General features: G+C 36.6%; 2 protein-coding genes across 7 annotated transcripts in view; one reads left to right on the top strand and one right to left on the bottom strand.

Moving 5' to 3' along the window:
* Positions 1 to 5,392, top strand: part of LOC101157206 (synaptotagmin-2-like) — a 29,065-nt gene extending 23,673 nt beyond the window's left edge. For all 5 annotated transcript variants that reach the window (XM_011475002.3, XM_011475003.3, XM_020703245.2 and 2 more), the window contains 5 exons: positions 854 to 1,021; positions 2,105 to 2,272; positions 3,102 to 3,219; positions 3,851 to 3,984; positions 4,365 to 5,392. In XM_011475002.3, coding sequence (XP_011473304.1) covers positions 854 to 1,021; positions 2,105 to 2,272; positions 3,102 to 3,219; positions 3,851 to 3,984; positions 4,365 to 4,580 — 804 coding nt within the window. In that variant the 3' untranslated portion in view covers positions 4,581 to 5,392. The remainder of the gene's footprint in view (positions 1 to 853; positions 1,022 to 2,104; positions 2,273 to 3,101; positions 3,220 to 3,850; positions 3,985 to 4,364) is intronic.
* Positions 5,393 to 8,841: 3,449 nt separating this feature from the next.
* On the bottom strand, positions 8,842 to 16,750 carry LOC101166866 (protein phosphatase 1 regulatory subunit 12B). 2 transcript variants are annotated; one of them, XM_023954962.1, is made up of 7 exons: positions 16,432 to 16,749; positions 13,781 to 13,797; positions 13,516 to 13,651; positions 12,874 to 12,975; positions 12,726 to 12,776; positions 12,603 to 12,653; positions 8,842 to 9,605 (listed from the first exon to the last, which is right to left on the bottom strand). In XM_023954962.1, the coding sequence occupies exons 1-7, from the start codon at positions 16,531 to 16,533 to the stop codon at positions 9,519 to 9,521; spliced, it is 546 nt and encodes a 181-aa protein (XP_023810730.1). In that variant the 5' UTR covers positions 16,534 to 16,749; the 3' UTR covers positions 8,842 to 9,518. The 2 variants fall into 2 exon arrangements, with proteins under 2 accessions (XP_023810730.1, XP_023810731.1); XM_023954963.1 differs by lacking the exon at positions 12,603 to 12,653 and having other exon boundaries at positions 16,432 to 16,750.
* Between the last annotated feature and the right edge of the window lie 4,055 nt (positions 16,751 to 20,805).

The following is a 20,805-nucleotide window of genomic DNA, read 5'->3' on the forward strand; positions in this document are numbered from 1 at the left end:
TTATGCAGACATTGTAACCCCAAAAAGATAGAAGACGGCAAAGTCGTGTCTGGGTAGGAGGCGTTGAAACTGGCGTTGGAAGATCACAAGGTTTTTACAAATGACATTGGCTTGTAAACGCATGCAAGCACTTTTGCAGTTTAAAGTAAAATAATAGTTTTGCAGACTCTTTTGGCACATTTACACAACTATTGTCCACCTGTTACATGTACAATGTGAGAATTAAGCAATAAAAAGATGTTTTTTTTTTTTTGTATTTTGTTTAACAAAATAACAGAATAACAGAAAGATGAACTGATATTACTACAATATACTGTAGTAATATCAGTTAATCCGATATATGCATTATATATACAATATATACATTAGGTTATTTTGGCCCAGAGCAACAAAACAGGTTATGACTCTCTCTGTTTCCTTCTGAAACAGTCATAACTGCAAAGACTCAACACAAGAAGTGTTTATTTTTGCACATGTTCCAGATGCAACAATAGCAATAAGACATCGCCTTAGGTAATGACTCAATGTCAATATATTAAACTGACAGAAAGTAGAACTTAAATGACTGAAATTGGATCGAAGATTAAGATTGGATAAATTAAGAATTTACACAACTCAAAAGATGGAATTTATAATTCACAAATTGTATTTTTTTTCATTTTTTTATTTAAGCCTGACAAACTAACATCATGTGTGTCTGTTTACTCAACCAAAAGATATTGTATGACAAACTGTTGGGTTTAATATGCTTGCTCCCCTTCCCTGACCTGTCTGGGCAACTGGCAGACACAATTTTGTCGAAACAGCTTTCATCATTCTGTCTCCTTACGCTTTCTTGGTTGTCTGTCCACAGCTCACAGTTGGAATCCTTCAAGCTGCAGACCTCATGTCCATGGATTCAGGTGGAACCTCTGATCCTTATGTTAGAGTGCTGCTTCTACCTGACAAGAAAAAGAAGTTTGACACCAAGGTGCACAAGAAGACGCTGAACCCTGTCTTCAATGAGACTTTTGTTTTTAAGGTAGGTTTTACAGATTGTATTACAGTACCTGACCATGCGTAGCCTCAATAAAAAAAGGGGAAAAATTGAAATGTTTCTTCTAGACAAAAGGCCAGTAAAATTTAGATTTTGCTACAAACTGTAAAAAATATGTGCACTCAAGTTGTGTATGTCCCTCAAATTAGCTTAAAGGGAATGTCTGTGCATTGGCTTAAAACTGTCTGGATTGATAAGATTGTGCGCTGCTCCCTGTTTTCACTAATGAGCCCCACAGAGACTGCACAAGTGGCTCTAGGTCAAGCTCGAAGCATTCTGGTCAGCAGCACTAAATAAAAATACCATATTTGGTATGGTGGGCTGCACAGTGGCGCAGTGGTTGGCGCTCTTGCCTCACAGCAAGAAGGCCCCTGGTTCAAGTCCCGGCTGGGGGACCTGAAACAGAACAACAATGGGCGACCTTTCTGTGTGGAGTTTGCATGTTCTCCCCATGCATGCGTTGGTTCTCTCCGGGATCTCTGGCTAGTGGGAGGCACTGGCCAAAAACATGCTTCATAGGTCAATTGGTTACTCTAAATTGTCCATAGGTGTGAATGTGAGAGTGCTTGGTGTGTGATGTGTGACCCTGCGACAGACCTGGCAACCTGTCCAGGGTGTCCCCTGCCTTTGCCCATAAGTGGCTGGGATAGGCTCCGGCAGCCCCATAACGCCGAAAGGGACAAACGGAAGAAGATAAAAAATATATATATATTCGGTATATACATTAACTAAATGAATCCTTGATTTGTCTCCAACTTAGTAATAGATCCAGTTCTATGTCACCAAGTTAAATACTAGGACTTTTTTTTCTCAAGTCAAGACGTTTTTAGTTGAGATATTGGTTTAGATAGCGCACAGAAAGTTTAAGTTATGTGACCAGTAATGACAATTGCATCAATGCTTAATGTTGTATACAATATGTGTCCTCTATCATGAAAAAAGGCCACAAGAACATTTAACAAACACTAAATTAACAATTTTCATTAGAATGGGTCTTTACAGTCTTTAACGTTTTAAACGTGTGTCATGTGTTTGACCAATAAAAATGTATTTCTTTCAATTGAACAGGTTCCATATGAGGAGCTGGGAGGGAAAACACTGTGTTTGTCTGTGTATGACTACGACAGATTTTCCAAACATGACGTCATTGGAGAAGTGAAGCTGGCCATGAACACCATCGACCTGGGACGGCCGATTGAAGAGTGGCGGGATCTGGAGAGTGCTGATCAGGAGGAGGTGCAGTGTAGAATCACCATGACCAAAAACACATTTTTAGAATATAGGGAAATTGAGCTTTTACATTTACATTAGTTTTACAATAGCTAAATAATTTGTGATATTGGTGAAAACATTTCTATAAAGATGTAAAGCTCTGCTAAAAATTTCCAGTAACATCTCCATAACTTGTGTTTTTTGTTGTTGTTATAAACAGTTTTACTTTTAGGTTACTACTTTGTCAAAACCAAATTTGTACAGTTTTTATCATTGAGTCACTATTAAAGAAATGATAAACAATGAAGTGCCAACAACTAAAACCCTTCTAGTTGTGAACTAAAGCTTGCCCAAAAAAACAATGGAAGAAGTAAACAGAAGCTAAATTTGTTGCTTTAAAACTGTTTTGGATGTATTATGGATTGCTAATCGAGCTATGGCAGGCTATCAGAATCAATAAGAATGACCAAAGATAGAAGTAGGATAGGAAATGGTAAGTTTGACTAATAATTCTTTGGGGAAATGTAGGTGTGGCCAAAATAGTGTATGGATGGAATGTTAAAACGAGTTGAGTCAGACAGTTTGGTGCTTTGACAACGTATTTTTCATGGCAAGATTTAAAAAAAGATGATTTTTTTAGCTGAACTTTGGCCAACAGAAAATTCCTAATCAGAATCAATTTCATATAAAAGAGTACATTTTTGCCTTGATGGCCCTAGGTGTGATACCTGCAGTGTCTTTACCAAAATAAAAAAGCTATTCTTTTTAAGAAAAAAATAGCAGTATGCAAAAAGGGTGATGAGCAAATCTACTTGTCATTTCTCTGTCCTCTCTGTCTGTGCTGGTTGCTCAGCCGGAAAAACTTGGAGACATCTGCATATCTCTCCGTTATGTTCCAACTGCCGGGAAATTGACAGTCTGCATCCTGGAGGCAAAGAACCTGAAGAAGATGGATGCCTGCGGTTTATCTGGTATGAAAAAGTTTGATTAACTCACAGATCTGTATCAGACTTCAAATTGTGTCAATTAAGATCAGTAATAGTGATTTGTAGATTACCGTAAATATGTTTATATCCGATTGCATAACTAGAAGTTTCACACCATTTCATGTTGTCTGCTGTTATTGCATTCAAGGACTAGACGGAGAAAATTGAACCAAAACCTCTGCATGCATTTGATTTTAAATAAAGCCACTTTGTAACCATATATTTTAGTAATGCTTTATATAGTACACTAAAGAGACAGTTTAGAAAAAAAACAATATTTTCTTATTTGTACCCTAAACCATGCTGCAAATGCTGTACCTCAAAGAAATTATTAATGCTAATTCTCAATATGGAAACACATTTTTTGTTATGTTGCATCACCTTACATTTTTTATGACTACATAACAGTATTGTGGCTAAGAACAATCATGGTTCTCTAAATACATGGCAAAATTTTGTTCTTTTAACAACAAATTCTTCTTAAATAATGTTTAAAATTTTGATTTTATTTAAAGATATAGGTGAAAACAGATTTTTTTCCCTTTAGTAGTTGATTTTATTAATTAATTTATTTTTTGTTCAAAAACACTAAAGGCCATAAGAATTTTCCTTTCAGATCCTTATGTAAAGATACAGCTGCTGCAAGGTGGTAAGCGTCTCAAGAAAAAGAAGACTACAGTGAAGAAAAACACCCTTAACCCCTACTATAATGAATCCTTCAGCTTTGAAATCCCCCTGGAACAGATGCAGGTAAAGACATTCTTCATTTCACTGATGAAAATAAAAAATCTATGCAGACAGAAAATAAAAACATTTGAAAAGTACAGGTGAAAACATATAAGCACAGGTTATATTTTAACCCTTGTGCTATCTTAGATGACCCCACCCTTACATTGACGTGTTCTCCCTACCATGACAAAGGTGGATAAAGGTGGAAAGATTTCATGTAATCCATGGACACCAGTGAAGATCACAAATCATTGAAGAAAAAAGGTTCAGAGCACTGTCTAGTGGGTCTAGATGACCCAACTCCCAATGTTAAAGTGCCTAGGATAGCACAAGGGTTAAGAATGCAGAACAACATCCTTTGGATGTGAGACACAGTAATTTTTCTTGTACTGTCTTTGCAGAAAATCTTGGTGGCTGTCACAGTGTTTGATTATGACAAGATTGGAAAGAACGACGCCATCGGGAAGATCTTTGTCGGCAGCAAAGCCACTGGCTTGGGCCTGAAGCACTGGTCCGACATGCTGGCTAATCCACGCCGTCCCATCGCCCAGTGGCACGTACTGCAACCTGAAGAGGATATTGATGGTCAGCTGGCAGCCCTGTTTGCAAAGAAGTAGCACGCTCCATCAACCAGCTAATGTCCTTACTCAGAAAAATCCTCCTTCATTCTCCCCCCATTTCCTACTTTGCATGAATCCCAAAAAATGAAAGATGACTACTATGAATCTTGCCAAGCAAAAAAGAGACTTAGAATATGTTCTCAGTCATGATTAAGTCGAAGAAAACTCCTTCAAAGCTTGGGATTTCACTTGTTAAAGTGATATGATGAATGCAGAGAAGAGTGTGGTTAAAGAATTCACTTAAAGTCTTCTGATCTGAAGATACATACAACAGATGTTGAGGGTTCTGACGTTGGATAAAGGTCTTTTTGAAAACATTGCTGGATATAAAGCTTTAGTTTAGTTGTTAGAGCATGCTTTATTTACCTCAACACTGCTGTGCACACACTGGAACCAGTAACTTACCTTGTTAATGAGCGTGCTATAACCTGCAATAAAAAGTACTGTTGTACTGTTCACTGAGTTGGTTTACATCTATTCAAAAAGTAGATCTAGCTATAGGGATGAGGCTGAGGTCAGGGAATTACAGTGATTAACGCTGCAACAGTTTAGTAAGAATGACATGATGTTTGTTGTTCATTTTGTTTAGTTGCTAAAGGTGCATCTATGCATTCAGGCTTAAGGCATTTATTCAGATGGATGTGATGTAGGACAGGACTACAAGCGTGCCTTCCTGATGTGATGCTTTGAGATACCTGTTGGGTTTAAATAACTGTCTTCAAGAGGGTGAATGTTGTTCAAAAGCTGTCATGGACCCTGTGAATGTGCCATGGGGTTTCTGTGTTAAAACACTTGGATATAAAAGCATACTTATTCAGTGCTAGAAGTGCCATCGGTCTTGGTTTCTTTAAACATTGTCGTGTCTATCTTTGACTGCCTTTGGAGTGTTCTGCTGTTCAGTCCCTTTTCCTGAAGCAAAAGGGCCTCCGTCATATACAAAATGTTTTTGTCCAGACCTGAATTTTAAGTGTAAGCTGCAACTGCTGTCTGTAAAGTGTTGTTAGTTCAAGCATAAAATGCAACTTTGTAGAAAGTGAACATGGCACCTGCTGAGTGAAACATGCAATACAGTACACAACTCTGGACCATCGGCTCAAACCAAATAGAAAATGAAGCATGTATCATGCCTCGTATTATTTTCTTAGTGTGCTTTTGAATCCTAAAAATGAAATGCTGCAGAGTGGGAATGTTAGAACTTCATTATAAATGCCATGTGGTGTGCAGGAGACAAGAAAAACAAGTGTGTGCTATCATAATCAGGTAATAAATAACATCAGGTGATTTTATGTTATAGTTCTTATATGCAGCCGTTTCATTTAAATGTTTCCTTTTTATTTAAAATAGCAACATAACTGGTGTCCAAAAGCTTCCCAAACTTTGCCAAATGATCATGTAAGTTTTTTTTTTGGTCAAACTTTACTTTAAAAAACACTTATAAGTCATTGATGAAAGAGAGGAAAGTCCACCAATCAATACTGGAACCTTTTTAGCCGGCAAATATGACGGCTTGCTCAGCTCAGAAAAAGTAAACAATATTCCTTTTTGACATCCAAACATTTGTGTTATAAATAAATTTATTGCTGGAGACAAACTATAAAAGCATTTGCTACAATGAGAAATGTTTGAAACTATTTTTTCTTTTACTCAAAGTGGCACTGTCTATAGAGATTTTTAAACACAGATTTGCAGTTGTTTGCTACAAAAAATAAAGAAAACATCAAATGGGCTCGGATTCATGTCTGTGAGATGCATTAACAATCAGAGGTTTGCTTGCCTGAACTGAAAGAGCAGTCAGTTCCGTAACCAGTCATTGAACTGGTATCTTGCCCCCTGTAGTAAGCTACCTTTCTAACTTTCGATTTAAATCCACTAATCTTCTAACAAACCTCACAAAGCAAATAAAAGTTTTTCAAATTAAGGACTTCCATCAATTACACAAATATTTTAAAAGATTCAGCGGTTTATGAACGTCAACATAAGAATTTTCAATAGTGTGGAGCATTTTATTTCTACCTAAATTCAACATCTACCTACTGCTTCCATAATGTTGCCGATCTTCAGATAAAACAAACAAAAAACAGCATGCTTTTGTTCCCCGTTCTATTATTATAATTATGCAGTAACGCAGATCTGTTAATAGGCTTACAGCATGTAATCACAAGTATGTAAATAGCAGCATGTTTTAAATACAAAAGCTAATTATGTTGTGTGTGTGTTTGTGTTGTGAGTAATTTTTGATAATAAAATTGTAAAAAAAAATACGAAGAAACTGACTTCAAGTGCTTGATTTTTATGACAAAACAAATGATGTATGTCTGTTACCCATGTTTAGGGTCCACACTGGCTGAAAGCATATTTTGTGTGTGTTTCTGTATTTTGTGTGTCACGTGTTGGACTCCAATATGTTGAAAAAAAACTGCATGACTGACATTCTGTGTTTTCTTCACTGTTAGTGTTTTGGGTCTTCAACTTCATACATCTGCCTGCCCCATCGGTACGGCTTACCCAAAAGCAATACATTTCAAGTCACTTTGTGTATCAGTGATGTTTCATTATACTTTGTATAAAATCACAGAGACTTGCAAATCCATTTTTTTTAAATCAATTTAATTATTTCCTTTTATAATCAATAAAATCTCAATTTTCATGGAAACTATTATTAAACTTTTTTTTTTCATAATTTAGTTCAGAGCTTCACATGACAAATTTAACACCCCGCACACTAATGCCGACATTTGTTGATTGTCACAATAAATCCTAATACAAAACTTGTCTTTTTTTAAAAAAAACAACAACTTTATTTTCTTATTGGTAACCCTGTTAAAGTAGTGTAATCTAATGGGGAACTGGTTATATGACACATGTCCCTCTTATAAAAGCCTGCCATTTATGATTAGTAATGCCGTTACTGACCATACATCAAGAAAACATATATATATATATATATATATATGTATGTATATATATATCTGTGCTCCTACTTACAAAAACATTTGTTTAATCATCCATTTGTGAAGGACCATGCCAAGTAAAATTGTCAAGTTAAAAATTTAATTAATTTGCAAAATAAAAAAGTGGTTTTACTGATCAGTCACAGTCTTAAAAATTGATAAGTCAATTTTAGTCTCCTTATGAGAGAACACAATCAGCATATACTAAGCTTTAATGTGAACCTGGTGTTTTAACTATCATAATCATGTAACAGATCATAACCTGATCCTCAATGCTTCTATTTATTTACTAAGTCACTGAGCACATTGTCAAGGTAATGCTTGTGTGTTTTGAGTCTTGTTTTGTGTTTTTGTAGTGGTGTGTCCCCTGCTCTCCTTTTTGTAAACTGCATTACTTAATATCTTTACTGAGTCCATGTTTTCCAGTAAAACAAAGCATACAAAAAGAACAAAAATGTGAACACTTGCAACATTACACAAAAAAGTTCAAATACGATGGACAACAAAGACATAACTACGTTTTGTCAATCTGTAATCACCGGAAATAAAAGCAATTTAATGCCTTCCTTTGTTCAGTGTTTAACCCTTGTGCTATCCTAGGCACTTTACCATTGGGAGTTGGGTCATCTAGACCCACTAGACAGTGCACTGAACCTTTTTTCTTCAATGATTTGTGATCTTCACTGGTGTCCGTGGATTACATGAAATCTTTCCACCTTTATCCACCTTTGTCATGGTAGGAAGAACACATCAATGTAAGGGTGGGGTCATCTAAGATAGCACAAGGGTTAAATACACACATCAAATCCTTGTTCGATTTTTGGCCAGAAGATGTCAGTATTGAGCCACTATTTTTTTTTGCTTGCACAGCTGCGATGTTTAATTGATAAATTTACGCTAAAATGCTCACTCTTGATTAAATAAGTAAAGAAAAACTAAACATATCAGTATTTTCAATCTACTTAAGCTTAATTGATAATGATAAAAGATAAATGTAAAATTTTACTACTTTTGTTTTAATATTTTTTAATTGATCATGCTATAAAACTATTGAGGCATCTGCAAGATTAAACTCCAAAACGATGTTTTATATTTTTGAAAAATGTAGCACATTCATCTTCTGCTTGTAAATATGACGTCACTGTCTGCATGTGGATCAACTCAGAATACAGTTTCCATGGTGATGCTTCTGCAGTGATATCTTGGCTGCCTTGTTAGCTCACGAGAATCAATATAAGCATTACAAAATATTTATAAATATCAAAAATATATTTAAAAAACTGCTGTATGAATAACAGACAAAAAGCTTTATATAATAAAAATGACTTTATTTAACAAAAATACTAACAAATTAGTGCACTTAAAATACCAATTACAAAGAATATATTACTGTCATATTCCTCATTTATTACAAGTAATTTAATATTGGTTCCTGTAAGTAGTTCTGATGTTACATTTATGTATATTTATATTTCTATATTTATTTTAGATGTTCTTCTTAAATGCTGCAGTGGAATGCTCTCTTTGTAGATAAACAGTGCAATTAGCAAAGTGAACAAAGCACAAACAAACTAACATCATTAAATACTTGTGTTGTGAATGTACATAAACATGTAATAAACTGTAAAATGCGTAAAAAGCAGGTTAGTTATTAGATTTCAAACATTTCTATTTTACGGTTTGGTGGACAGCAGACAAGCAAAATTTTTATGATATTTCTACACGAAAGCAGCAAAAGAACTACATGAGGTGACGTTCTCTGCACAGATTCTCCTTCACTCAACCAGCTGAGCTAATGAGCAATCAGACTTTGATACAATGAATTCTCCCACTCACCTACAGTGTATTTACCACACTCAAATGTACAAATTAGAAAAGAAAAACTGCTGTTTTTTGATAGTCTATAAATGTCCACATGATTTACAGTATATTGATGTTTTCTTGGTTCGGTTTCCACTCGTTTCATTTTTTTATTTTCTTCATTTTATTTGGAAAGTTTTGTGATGACGCGGATTAAAGCTCCATTCTCATCCTTGAGTTTAAGGTTCTCCATCTTCAGCTCTGCTTTAACCTGTGGAGACAGAATCATTCAAACAGTTACTGATTGTTCAAGCGTAGGAGAAGGGGTGATGTTTTTTTGTTATGCAGTCAACAAAAGAATCACAAATAAATCACACAGTTAGTTAGATAAATAAAATAAAAATGTATGTAACTTCTAGTAGATTCTGCCCATGTCAGCAACATCAGGGATCTAGAGCTGCTCTACTAGATCAGGTATTCAACCTATACTGATATCATCCTCTGCACAGAAGCTACCTTACAGAAAAAAAAAAAAATAATAGAAAGTATTTAACACTTCCCTTTAGTGTATTAAACTGTTGTTCAATAATGTGATGTAAGTTTGTTGCATAAATTGCATAATTAAACTTAAAAATAAGGTATGATGACTTTATAACTTGCTTTGTATTACCTTTGCATTGCACTAGATGGCACCTGGGACCATCAACGATTCCTGTACTAAGTTTCTGGTATAACAGGTTATGCAGTGTAAGAGCTTACTATGTCTATGAAAGTTGTTTTCCTCTTTCCTGAAAAAACATTGTATCGTAGCATTTTTTAAGTGAGACGTCATCAAGAACTTATGTTGTTACTCAAGTCTTCTAATAAACCCTGTAAAGGAATGTGCTTCCTCGTCCCCATCAGTTGTTCAGTTTTCAGGTATGCTTGTGCATTTTCCTTTGCATACTTGAACTTGCCTTTTTGTGGTAAATTGGTTGTGACAAATAACATGTTAATAATCAAGTTAACTTTCTGATGGTTGGATAGTAACTGGTTACACTGAAAAACCAGTACTCTAACTCAAGTACATTAACTTTTATTTGTCTAGTTCCTTTTTGTGTGTTTGATTGGATTGATCATCTGTTCCAGTTGTTCTAAAGATACATGATAATATCTGCACGAGGAACAGACAACAGACTTGCATTTTGTAACATTTACAGTGGTGTATTTTGTTAGTGTCAAAAATGTTACAACTAACTTAGTAGTTGTGGAGATTGCATGTGAGATTGCAAAGGAATTCACTAATTCTAATTCACTAATCCCCTTTAAGTCCTCTATAGGGACTTATAGGGGAGTCCTACAGATTGGAAGTGTGTCCAAATCTACAATTCAAAACTCAGTGCCCGAGAAATTTCCCAGAAGTCTCTGTGCAAAACAATTGTGCATCAATGCTCACTAGATTGACAAACATGAAGCACAATGCATTGCGTGTAACCCTTGTGCTATCCTAGGCACTTAAACATTGGGAGTTGGGTCATCTAGACCCACTAGACAGTGCTCTGAACCTTTTTTCTTCAATGATTTGTGATCTTCACTGGTGTCCATGGATTACATGAAATCTTTCCACCTTTATCCACCTTTGTCATGGTAGGGGGAACACGTCAATGTAAGGGTGGGGTCATCTAAGATAGCACAAGGGTTAAACAATTTGTCATTTGAAAAAATTGAGGGAAACTAGTCACACTAAGGAGACGACATAAATTTAATTTTTGGAAATATGCTTTTTATAAATCACGCAAGTTTTCAGTGGATTCATAAACAGTCTTTGTAAAATGTTCATATTTATCAGGTATTTATTTTGGGAAATAGGTGATGAAATAACTGGTGTAAAAAAAAAGAAAAGACTTTTGAGCACGTGTTCAAATTGTATTAAAATCCAGGGCGCTAGATGGTCCGGCACAATATAATCTTTTGTGGTTTAGACAGTAGAGGGTCATTTTGGATACAGCCTAAGTAGTATTGGCAAACAAATGGAATATCAGCAAAATTCATGCAATCTCATAAGTGGTGAAAGAAAAAAGGGCGAGCAATATGCGACCTATCCAGCCATACACTTTGGAGCCAGGTGGCAGCTCAGACAAGGAAAAGGAAGGCATTAATATATCTATTTGTCTGCAAGTGAATGCATCAGAATAGAGAGAAGTAAGGGAGACTTTGACCTGCCCATTTCACTCGCTGCATCAGAACTTTTTTAAACAGCGGGTTTTCTGCTCCTGATCAATCACACTTTGCATAACGAAATACTCCAAAACAAAGTTTTAATCTTAAATTATTTTATAAATGTCTTCCATACTGAAATAAAATACAACATAACCATGTTAAAATACCAAATACACCATTTCTATTGGAATGGGTCCTTAAAAGATTTAGGTATTACATGTTTATATAATGCAATAAACAGATGTTCTCCAAACACTTGAGCAATTAAGCAAATGATTACCTTTCCTGCACGAAAGCCCATGTCCACAATTACAACATTAAACATTTTGTAATATTCTTAAAGACAGAAAACTTTTATTTTTCCACTTGAATTTTGACATTGGACTTATTAATATTTAAAAGTAAAATGTTATCATCTTTGTTTTTTACTAGTATTTTTGATCATCGCAAAATCAAATAAATCTACCATCTACCAACAGCTGTAATATTCTAAACACAGCTTGCTAATGAGGTGCTGTAGTTCACTATTTTTTGTTGTACTTAATCAACTTGAAATAAAACGTAAATCATTAGGCAGCAGCTTTTTAACAACACCTAGCAAAACCTTCAATAATGCTCCCAAAAACCTCTTGTATCACTAAAGAAAAGAGTCCGATCTAAATAAATCTAAATACCGTATATCATCAATAAAACAGCTTCAGATTTTAAACATGCACCCTTATGAAGTCATGTGTGTCCAGTGAGGGTCTATATTCAGCATCTTGTGACTGTTCAGACCTTTTATTCACAGAAACAAGAGTTTTTTTGTTTCCCTTGTATTCCCATGGTACAAACACAGACAGTTGTAGGAGTTGCACAGAGTACTGATGGATCCCCAGCTCCATCGTCAAACAGTTCACTCATTCCATCTGCAGCAGAATGGTGACAAACAATGCTAGCTAGAGTCATTCAGACAAAGCAGCTCAGCCCAGGACACAAAGCCTCAGTGCTGCTTAGCACAGCCGGCCTACTGTTGACTCTAGTAACCTTAGAGTAAGTTAACAACTTTTAAAGAGACATAAATCGTTACCTTTAACTGTTCTTCCATATCTGATATCCTCTTTTTAAGGCTCCAACTTTCCTATGAAGATAATTTCATATGTATCGTGATAAAATACTGAAAAGATAAATTCATACTTTCACAAGTTCATACCTGTTTTTCTGCTTCAAGCATTTTTGAGCTTGAGTCACAAGTCCTCTGGTTCTGCAAAAAAAAAAAAAAGAGTAGTTCAAGGGTCTGCAGCTCTAGACAAACAAAAGTGTATTTTCTGAGGTCTTGAGAGGATTCCTGCTGTCTGTACCTGTGCTGTCTGCAGCTGCTCCTGAATCACTGCAAGGTCCTGCTTACTTGTTTCCAGACGGGACTTGAGTCTTTCATTGGTTACTACAGCCTTTTCATACATCTAGAAAATGAGTATTGATAATCGATTTTAAAAGAATTCATCCAAGGAAACTCATTTAGCAAACTTCAGCAGCCTAAGAACACTGCACCTGCCACAATGTAACCTTGGCAACTAAATCTTTTGTCATTTGTAGGTTGTAAATTACATTGAACTAGTACATAAAAAACATACATAAAAATTGTAATTGACTGAGGTCAATTACATTTATTAAAGCAAACTGTAAATAACCAAAACTGGGAAAGACTTTTGAAGAGTAACTACTCCAAAGCCTAAAATAGAATCACCTCAATGTTATCATCATTATTTTTATCATGCATTTTACTGATTTTTTTAAAAGAAAGTATAATTTATGAATGTACCTTTCAATTGTTTATGATCACTTATCTCTCTTTTAAAAAATGTTGGTCTGTTGTTAGTTTTCTTTCTCTGATAACCATGAAGTGAATTTTTCCAAACAATCAGCTGAAATATTTTTTTTATTTTTTTTTAATGAAGCCTCAACCGTAACTTTCTACCTTCAATCTGAAGGGCATCACCTGCCTTTTTGTACTCGCTGTTCATGCTCTCCTCTTCAGCCTTTTTTCTTGCAGAAAGTCTCCTTTGTCTCTGCAGGAAGTATGACTCGGCATGGTTTGTTGATGAGTCATTTGGGACTTCGGTCCTGGTAAGACCCAATCTTTAAACATAATAGAACTATTCAGTTGCTCTTAAGGTTAAAAACAAGTGGAGGATTTGTGTCATCCTGAAAATCTTTTTCTAAGTTTTTCTTGTTTTAAAACATTAAACAAAATGAGAGTAAACTTACCTGGATAGTCTTTCATGCTGAAAAAAGAAGACAAGAATTGTGAGCTAATGTCATCAGTTTTTTTGTCAGAACATTTGTGATGATTCTAGAGAAGGCAAAATGTATCAATGCATTTACAAAGTCAGATAAAAAGAATAGTTGTCAATTGGGAACACAGGTCAAATAAATTTGACCCATGCGCAGAAGGCTTGCTCTAACTTTCCATTTAAAGGTTTATAGCAGTGTTTCATACCAAAAGCAGTTAAAGGGAGACGTGCAGGGAGAGTAAATGGTTAAATAAACTGACAACGGCAGACAACTAAACACATCCAAAAAAGGTAATAGCTCTGGCAGTGACCCGCAGATACTGTCGACTAAAGTTAGAGGGGATGTTGGGATTATGTCCCAAGAGACTTTCAATTAAAAAAGTAGAACAAGTAATTCTTTTCTGCAAGGATAAAAAAATCTTCAGGGGTCTAGGTGGGAAGGCATTGAATTCTTTTTTATAAAGAATAAAAAGATAAAAGTCATGTTTATTTTCCAGTTTTTAGGTAAAATATGACATAGTATTGGAATTATAACGTTTAAACCATCTATTCAACCTCTGGTAGAAAAATGTTTCGAAATGTCCACCTTTTTACTTTAAATACTTGCATTCACCAACTTCTGTCCAGAATGAATATGGACTTGTGGGTTTAGTCTGTGAGAACCAGAGGGTGACGTCATTGACACAAAAATCACTGTGTTCAAGATTTTAATAAAGATGAACTAAGAAATGTAGTGGGGAGAAGTTCACCATTCTTTACCAGATGACAATTTTTAAACAAAAAATCAAAGTGCAATTTTAAGACAAAATGTCCCTCAACTAAAATGAACTTTATTTTGGCTTAAATTTGAAAATATGAGCAATTACTTCAATCCCCATCAGACAAGACAATGACACCCTCTCAACATTTATCGAATGATCTAGTGTTGCTTTGATACATGTAACAGTGGCAACTTCTCTTTACTGTCAGCTAAACATTTGCATAAACATAAAAAAGATAATCCATAGTGTCAGTTTGATCTTTTTATCTTGCAGGAACCTTTAAGTTGTAAAAGATCAAACCAGGATAAGACCAAACTTTTTAACACACTGCCACCGGCTATTAAAGAGGTTACCCTCCTGGATAGTTCTAAAGCTGAACTGTTCCTCCCCTACAGTGCCTTAGTTTGTTCCAAGCTGACCTTTTATCGCGTTTCTAATCTTTTGTTTAACAGTTGTTATCTTTGTATCATCATATTATTAATTTTTTGTCTAATTGTTTCAGCATTTTAAATATTTATTGATGTAATATTGTATACCGCAGTTTGGGCGTCCTTGAATGGTGGTGGAAGGTGCTTTATAAATCAATACATAAAATAAAATGATTTTGTTATATAACACCAGCATCCGACACAGTATGCACTTTTATAAGTTTATACTTTGTCCTTTAAAAGATGCACTCTTTTTTAAAGATGATGTTGTCACTGAAAGTAGAGTAAATTTTAAACTTTAAAGGAAAAAAAAAATTTCTTTGGACTTCAGGAGCTTTAGATCTCTTACACACTTAAAGTTAGGTGATTATTGATTATGCATTTATTAATAAACCCCTGCTTTACATTAATCATTAGTGATCATTGTGGAAAATGTATAATTTTGTCTCATTTGCCCTCAATTGTTTCTCTATCGTTAGGCTGCAGCAAAAGCCTTTCCAGATCTCAAGGATCAGATGGAATTTTTTTTGCATGCTTGCCAGCAAATCTCTAATGGAAAATGTGAGCTTCCCGAAGGACCGGCAGAGAGATAAACATCCATAAATACTGTGTGTTCCCACATGCAAGTCCTCCAAGCTCTCTGTCCCTCCGACTCTCTGTTCCCCCTCATCGTGCTGCACCCCCTCGGTTTTCTTGCTCTCCTGTCATCCAGCATCAAGATGTTGTTTGCATCACAATCATATGGATTTTTGGTTTACTTAAAAGCTTGTAATTTAAAACAATTAAATACATATGCAGTTCAAATACATTTAGACTTTGACTTCTGCTTTTTACAAGGTAATTTGGCTTATGCCAAAATTATTTTTTAACTATAAAAATACATCAATTTTAAATAAAACTGTTGTACAAATGACAAAAAAAGTGAATTAGTGCTAATGAATTTCCCTAATAATATTACTTAATTATGTAATTAAAATATTTAATATGCGATATAATAGAGTAATAGAAAAATGATATGGTCTAGCCGTGAAGAGTGCCTTATGTCTCCATTAAATATTACTGTTAAAGGAGGAGAACGTCTGCATTTTGAGGCAAATGATTAAACAATTTTTTAACATACTTTATCTTTATGCTTCTGCCTTGAAAGTCAAAAAGCAATAAAGTGAAAATAGAAATATTGCTGCCTGTGGTGTTCTCAGTTTAGTCCAAACTACTCAACTGTTAGAAAAAAAATGTTTTTTTTCTTTTCTTTAAAAAGCAGTTCTAATGCAACAATCAAACAGTACATTCGTATTACAGCAACATCCAGAAAAACATTTGTGGCCCCATAAATATATTTGATGAAGAACAAAAAATATAGCTGGTGTTTATACCATCTCCGCAAAGCCATTTCCTTGAGGTAAACAAACAGAATATTCTGAAGAATCAGGCCTTACCCTTTGGCTCCTGGTGTTGGCAGTAGATGAAGTTGAACTAGAATCATAAAATTCCTTTTTGAGGCACGGCTGATCTTTTTTCTGAGAAAGCAGAGATGACATTGCTCCCAAGTTACAATCGGCTTCAATACGAGCAATTGCACCAACAAAACGCTTTTTGTTTTAAAGCAAAGCAGTTTCAGCAAGGTGAGGAAGGGTTAAAATAGTTTCCAGTGCACACGAAATCAGGTGTCTGTCTCTTCAGCTGAAGTCAACAATGTAAGAGTAATCTTGAAGGGATGTTAGGAATTTGCCTACCAGATGAGAATGAAAGAGAAGCACAAGTGTGAGACATTAGAGGAAGTAGGCGGGCTGTAGTGAGTGTGCCTGTGTGAATACACACAAAAATGACAACCGTCTTATTCATAGGGACCCTCAGTTGGCTCAAGACGGTTCTACAAATTAATACAAATACAATTTCTAACTATTTCTAAAGATCCTGTGAAATTTAGGAAGGGGAACATCTTAAGAAATCTGAATGTAAATACAAAAAAAAGGTGTAAATAATGACTTTCTTACATTTACTGGACTTACTGGACTTTGTTCAAGTGTCCACATTTATAACCACTCACAGTATATCCTTTCTGATCCATGGTAACCCTAATGAATTTATAGTTGGCTTTTAAAGGATGCTGGAGAAAATCCATGAGAATTAAGATGCAACAATGATCCATGTGAGGTTTAAGATAATAAAGTCCTTTTTCTTTTTAAAGAAAAATAAAATAAAAAAACACAGCGCCTAATGGATTTATCGAGTGTTATCCTACAGAGGCTTGTTGTCATTCATAATAGCAACTTCATGTTTAATTCGCCTACTGATAGCATCACACTGTCACCCAGTGAAGCTGGGTGGCCTTTGTGCTTCTATCCTGGACCTGTTGGTGGGGGGTGTGGTGTTCTGAGTCTGGGCTCCGGGGGTTCTCAGGGCAGAGGTCTGGGGGCTCCATCATCCGGGTGCCCTATATGGTGGGTTGGGGCCATTGTGATTGGCCTCTCCGTGCCCTGGGCACCTCTTATCAGCTAAGCTGGAGGGGATGGGGGTGCTTGTGGTCATTGGGGGCCGTCTGATTGGTTTGTGGTTCAGGCTCCTGGGGACCAGAGCTACCATTGGGGGGGTGGTTGCCAAGGGGTGATTTCTAGCCTGGCTCCTCCCTGGCTGTGTGGTCTCTGGACACTGGTGATGTATGGCTGGTGCACTCTCCGGTGCCATTTATTTATTTAATTGAGGAAATAAATAAATAAATGACAGCTAAATAGACCCCCCCCCCCCAATTTAGCTTTATTTGCTTTGAACATGTAGGGAATTTTGGTGGAAGCAACCACCAATTTTAATTGAGGCCCCTCTTAGTACATATACTACAGACTTAATATCAACATAAACAAATACTCTAAGTAGGGTCCTGTTGGACACGTTTGGGGACACGAATTGCGCTGTGGAAGAATGGAGGAGTCTGTATCGCCCCGGTCCGCCAAATTGTAATAACACTCTTTGGTACACACACACAGAAAGAGGGGGATTGTTACGTTGTTCTCTATATCCTGTCCCCAGTTTAGGTGGGGTGGGCCAGCGGCTGCTGTTAGGCATTTGTGGTATTCCAAAAAATCTTGTGTGGTCGGGGCATTGGGTACAGGCCCGAAGCGCCTTGGGGTGGGATTGGTCCTTGCCCTGGCAGGGGTTCTGTTCCTCCTATTCCCTGGCCAGGGGGCTGCCGGGTCTTGTCCTCCGGCTCCATGATGGGGTTCCGGTGTGTGTGGAGGTGGTTTGCCTGATCGTGGGGCTCTTGTACGCCTGGATTGGCTGGGCTGCTGTGCTGTCTGCCGCTGGGTCAGGGGTGTGGGGTGCCGGTCATTCTGCCTTTACTGGAGTATGCAATGTGATCATTCATTCAATCCACCTGCTTTTTCAATTTTGCACAAATATGGGCATCGGTACCGTTTTTACACCGCTCTTCGAGAATATCGGTAATGGAAATCTTGTGTGTACCTGTCTCTGTCCATAAAAACCTGTAAATTGTATTGTGCAGACTATTTGTTGGTGTGTGTAGGTGTGTATGTGAGAACTAAGTCATGCTATTTACTTATGACTCTTTTATGTTATGACTCATCTTGTATCATCAACTACCCCCCATCTCCCCAACCCCCAATCTCTAAGGCTACGTTCACACTGCAGGGCTTAATGCTCAATTACGATTTTTTTTAAAAATGTGATTTTTTTGCAAGGCTGTTCACATTTCCAATTAAATGTGAACTTTTGTGATCTCCTGTGTGAACGTGAAATGATCCAGAAGTGACCCGCACGCGCAGAAGAGTTCACAACGGTGAACAACGTCACTGTTGTTTGCAGAAATAGCTAACGTTAACAATGGATGTCAACAACACTGTTGTCAACAGCAGAGCTCTTTTTGCATTATTACATTTATTTTCATAAAGGAGCCAGCACAATTACAATCTTCTCATTTTCAGAAGGCATTGGAGCCGGGATTGTCTGTATGCACTGTTGTGGAATGGGCAGGGCTCCAGACTAACTTTTTTCACTAGGAGCACAGTGGCCCCCAACTGAAAGTTTTAGGGGCACAACCAGAAAATTTAGGGGCGCATACCGTAACGTGCTAACCAAATCTACTCATTTCCACTGTATTACTAATAAATACTTTAATAATAGATGCAGAAATTACAATGTGCTGTTTCAAATTCAGTGTCACATTTTAATCTGCACTTTTGAAGATGCAACAAGAAGGTAAACTGACAGCACCATCGCTGTCATGACAGTACAAATAAGTAAAGAAAACGGATGGAAATTTATCTTTGTGACACCAAATAGGTGCAGCCAAGATGCACAATAAGCGTGTTTGAGATCACCCAGGTGAAGAAGGTGGAGGAAGGAGAACAATAATAAAAGAAGGCTCCCCCCAGAATAAATGCTATTGACTCTTTATTATTCCGCCCTGGAGAATCTGAGGGTCCGAACGGGGAAGTGAACCCTGAAGGAGGATCCGCCTTCTGTCCCCCGCGCTTCTGACCATGGTCGGAAAGGGGGAAAAAAAGTCATCCCTGGAAAGGTTCAACGCCACGCTCAGCCATTTCGCTGAAAATCTTTTCAAAAACCGCCCGGTTGCGATAAGAGCTGTCGAGTTTGGCCTGAATGGAGCTGTCACCCCAAATATTAATCCAATCGGTGACCTCGCTTCCCTTCCACTGACTGGTCTCAGCAGCATCGTCCACCATGGTTGATGTTTATGTTCTCTTTCCCGCCTACTTCAACGCAGAATTATGACTTTTGACTTTTGTAGCGTATCAATGACGTACGGGTCGGACATGTGGCCTGGCCATTCAGAAGGAGGTCGCATTTGAAAAGATCGGATCTGTCATTCAAACTATCATGAAAAGATCAGATACAGGTCGCATAGGGGCAAAAAAATCGGAATTGGGTCGTTTCAGCCTGCAGTGTGAACCCAGCCTAACATCCCATTCTCTCCCTCTGTTTACCTTCTCCGTCCAGTTCAACAAGGAATGCATAAAAATATAATTATTATAAATAAAGCTTAGCCTCAAATACAAAAGGGGTTTGTATAAATATACACCCTGTTTGTGTGAAGATCCATAAACCCCTAGCCAACACAAGAGGCCTTAAGCTCTGCTTGCTCAGCTGTTGCACAGGACAAGTTAGAAAACAAAAAAAAGCATCAAATCTAAGCATCAAACCATGATCATATAGAGCATTGTCACCTCTCTCATCCCCCTTCACTCCCTTCAATTTAGTTCAAAGACACAGCATGTCTTTAAACTCCCATTTTTGTGGCTTTCCACAGTAATCCAAATGCAATATTACAATTACAATTACAATTTATTTATTACAATTCAAATTTACTTTTTTTTCTTAATGTTTGTATTCACTTATATTTTATTTTATTTTTATGTTTGTCGGTTGTGCTGTCTTTGATTTAATGGATATTATACAAACTCTACAGCATCCTTGTTTCTTTTTTTCTTTGAGGCTATTTTTAAACAATGTATAACAATAATGATATCAAAAATTGTGATCATTGCTATGACATGGCTCAGTGTTTGCTGAAAACGTAAACAGAAGAATTTATCTGGATGGAAACTGAGATTCTGTGATGTTCTAAAAAAGGGGTGTGAGACTCCAGGTCCCCTGCTGGTTTTTTCAGAAATCCTGGCTTTACCTGCTGCTGATTACTGGGATCAGGTGTGTTTTGCCAATACAAATCTGTGGCAGGTTAGTTGAAAAACATATAGGACACCGGCCCTCGAGGTTTGAAGTTTGACACCTGTGGTATAAATAGATAATATGTCCTAAATGTGTTAATTAGAACA

This window comes from Oryzias latipes, chromosome 5, assembly GCF_002234675.1.
Source record: "Oryzias latipes chromosome 5, ASM223467v1".
In the NCBI taxonomy this organism is placed as follows: domain Eukaryota; kingdom Metazoa; phylum Chordata; class Actinopteri; order Beloniformes; family Adrianichthyidae; genus Oryzias; species Oryzias latipes.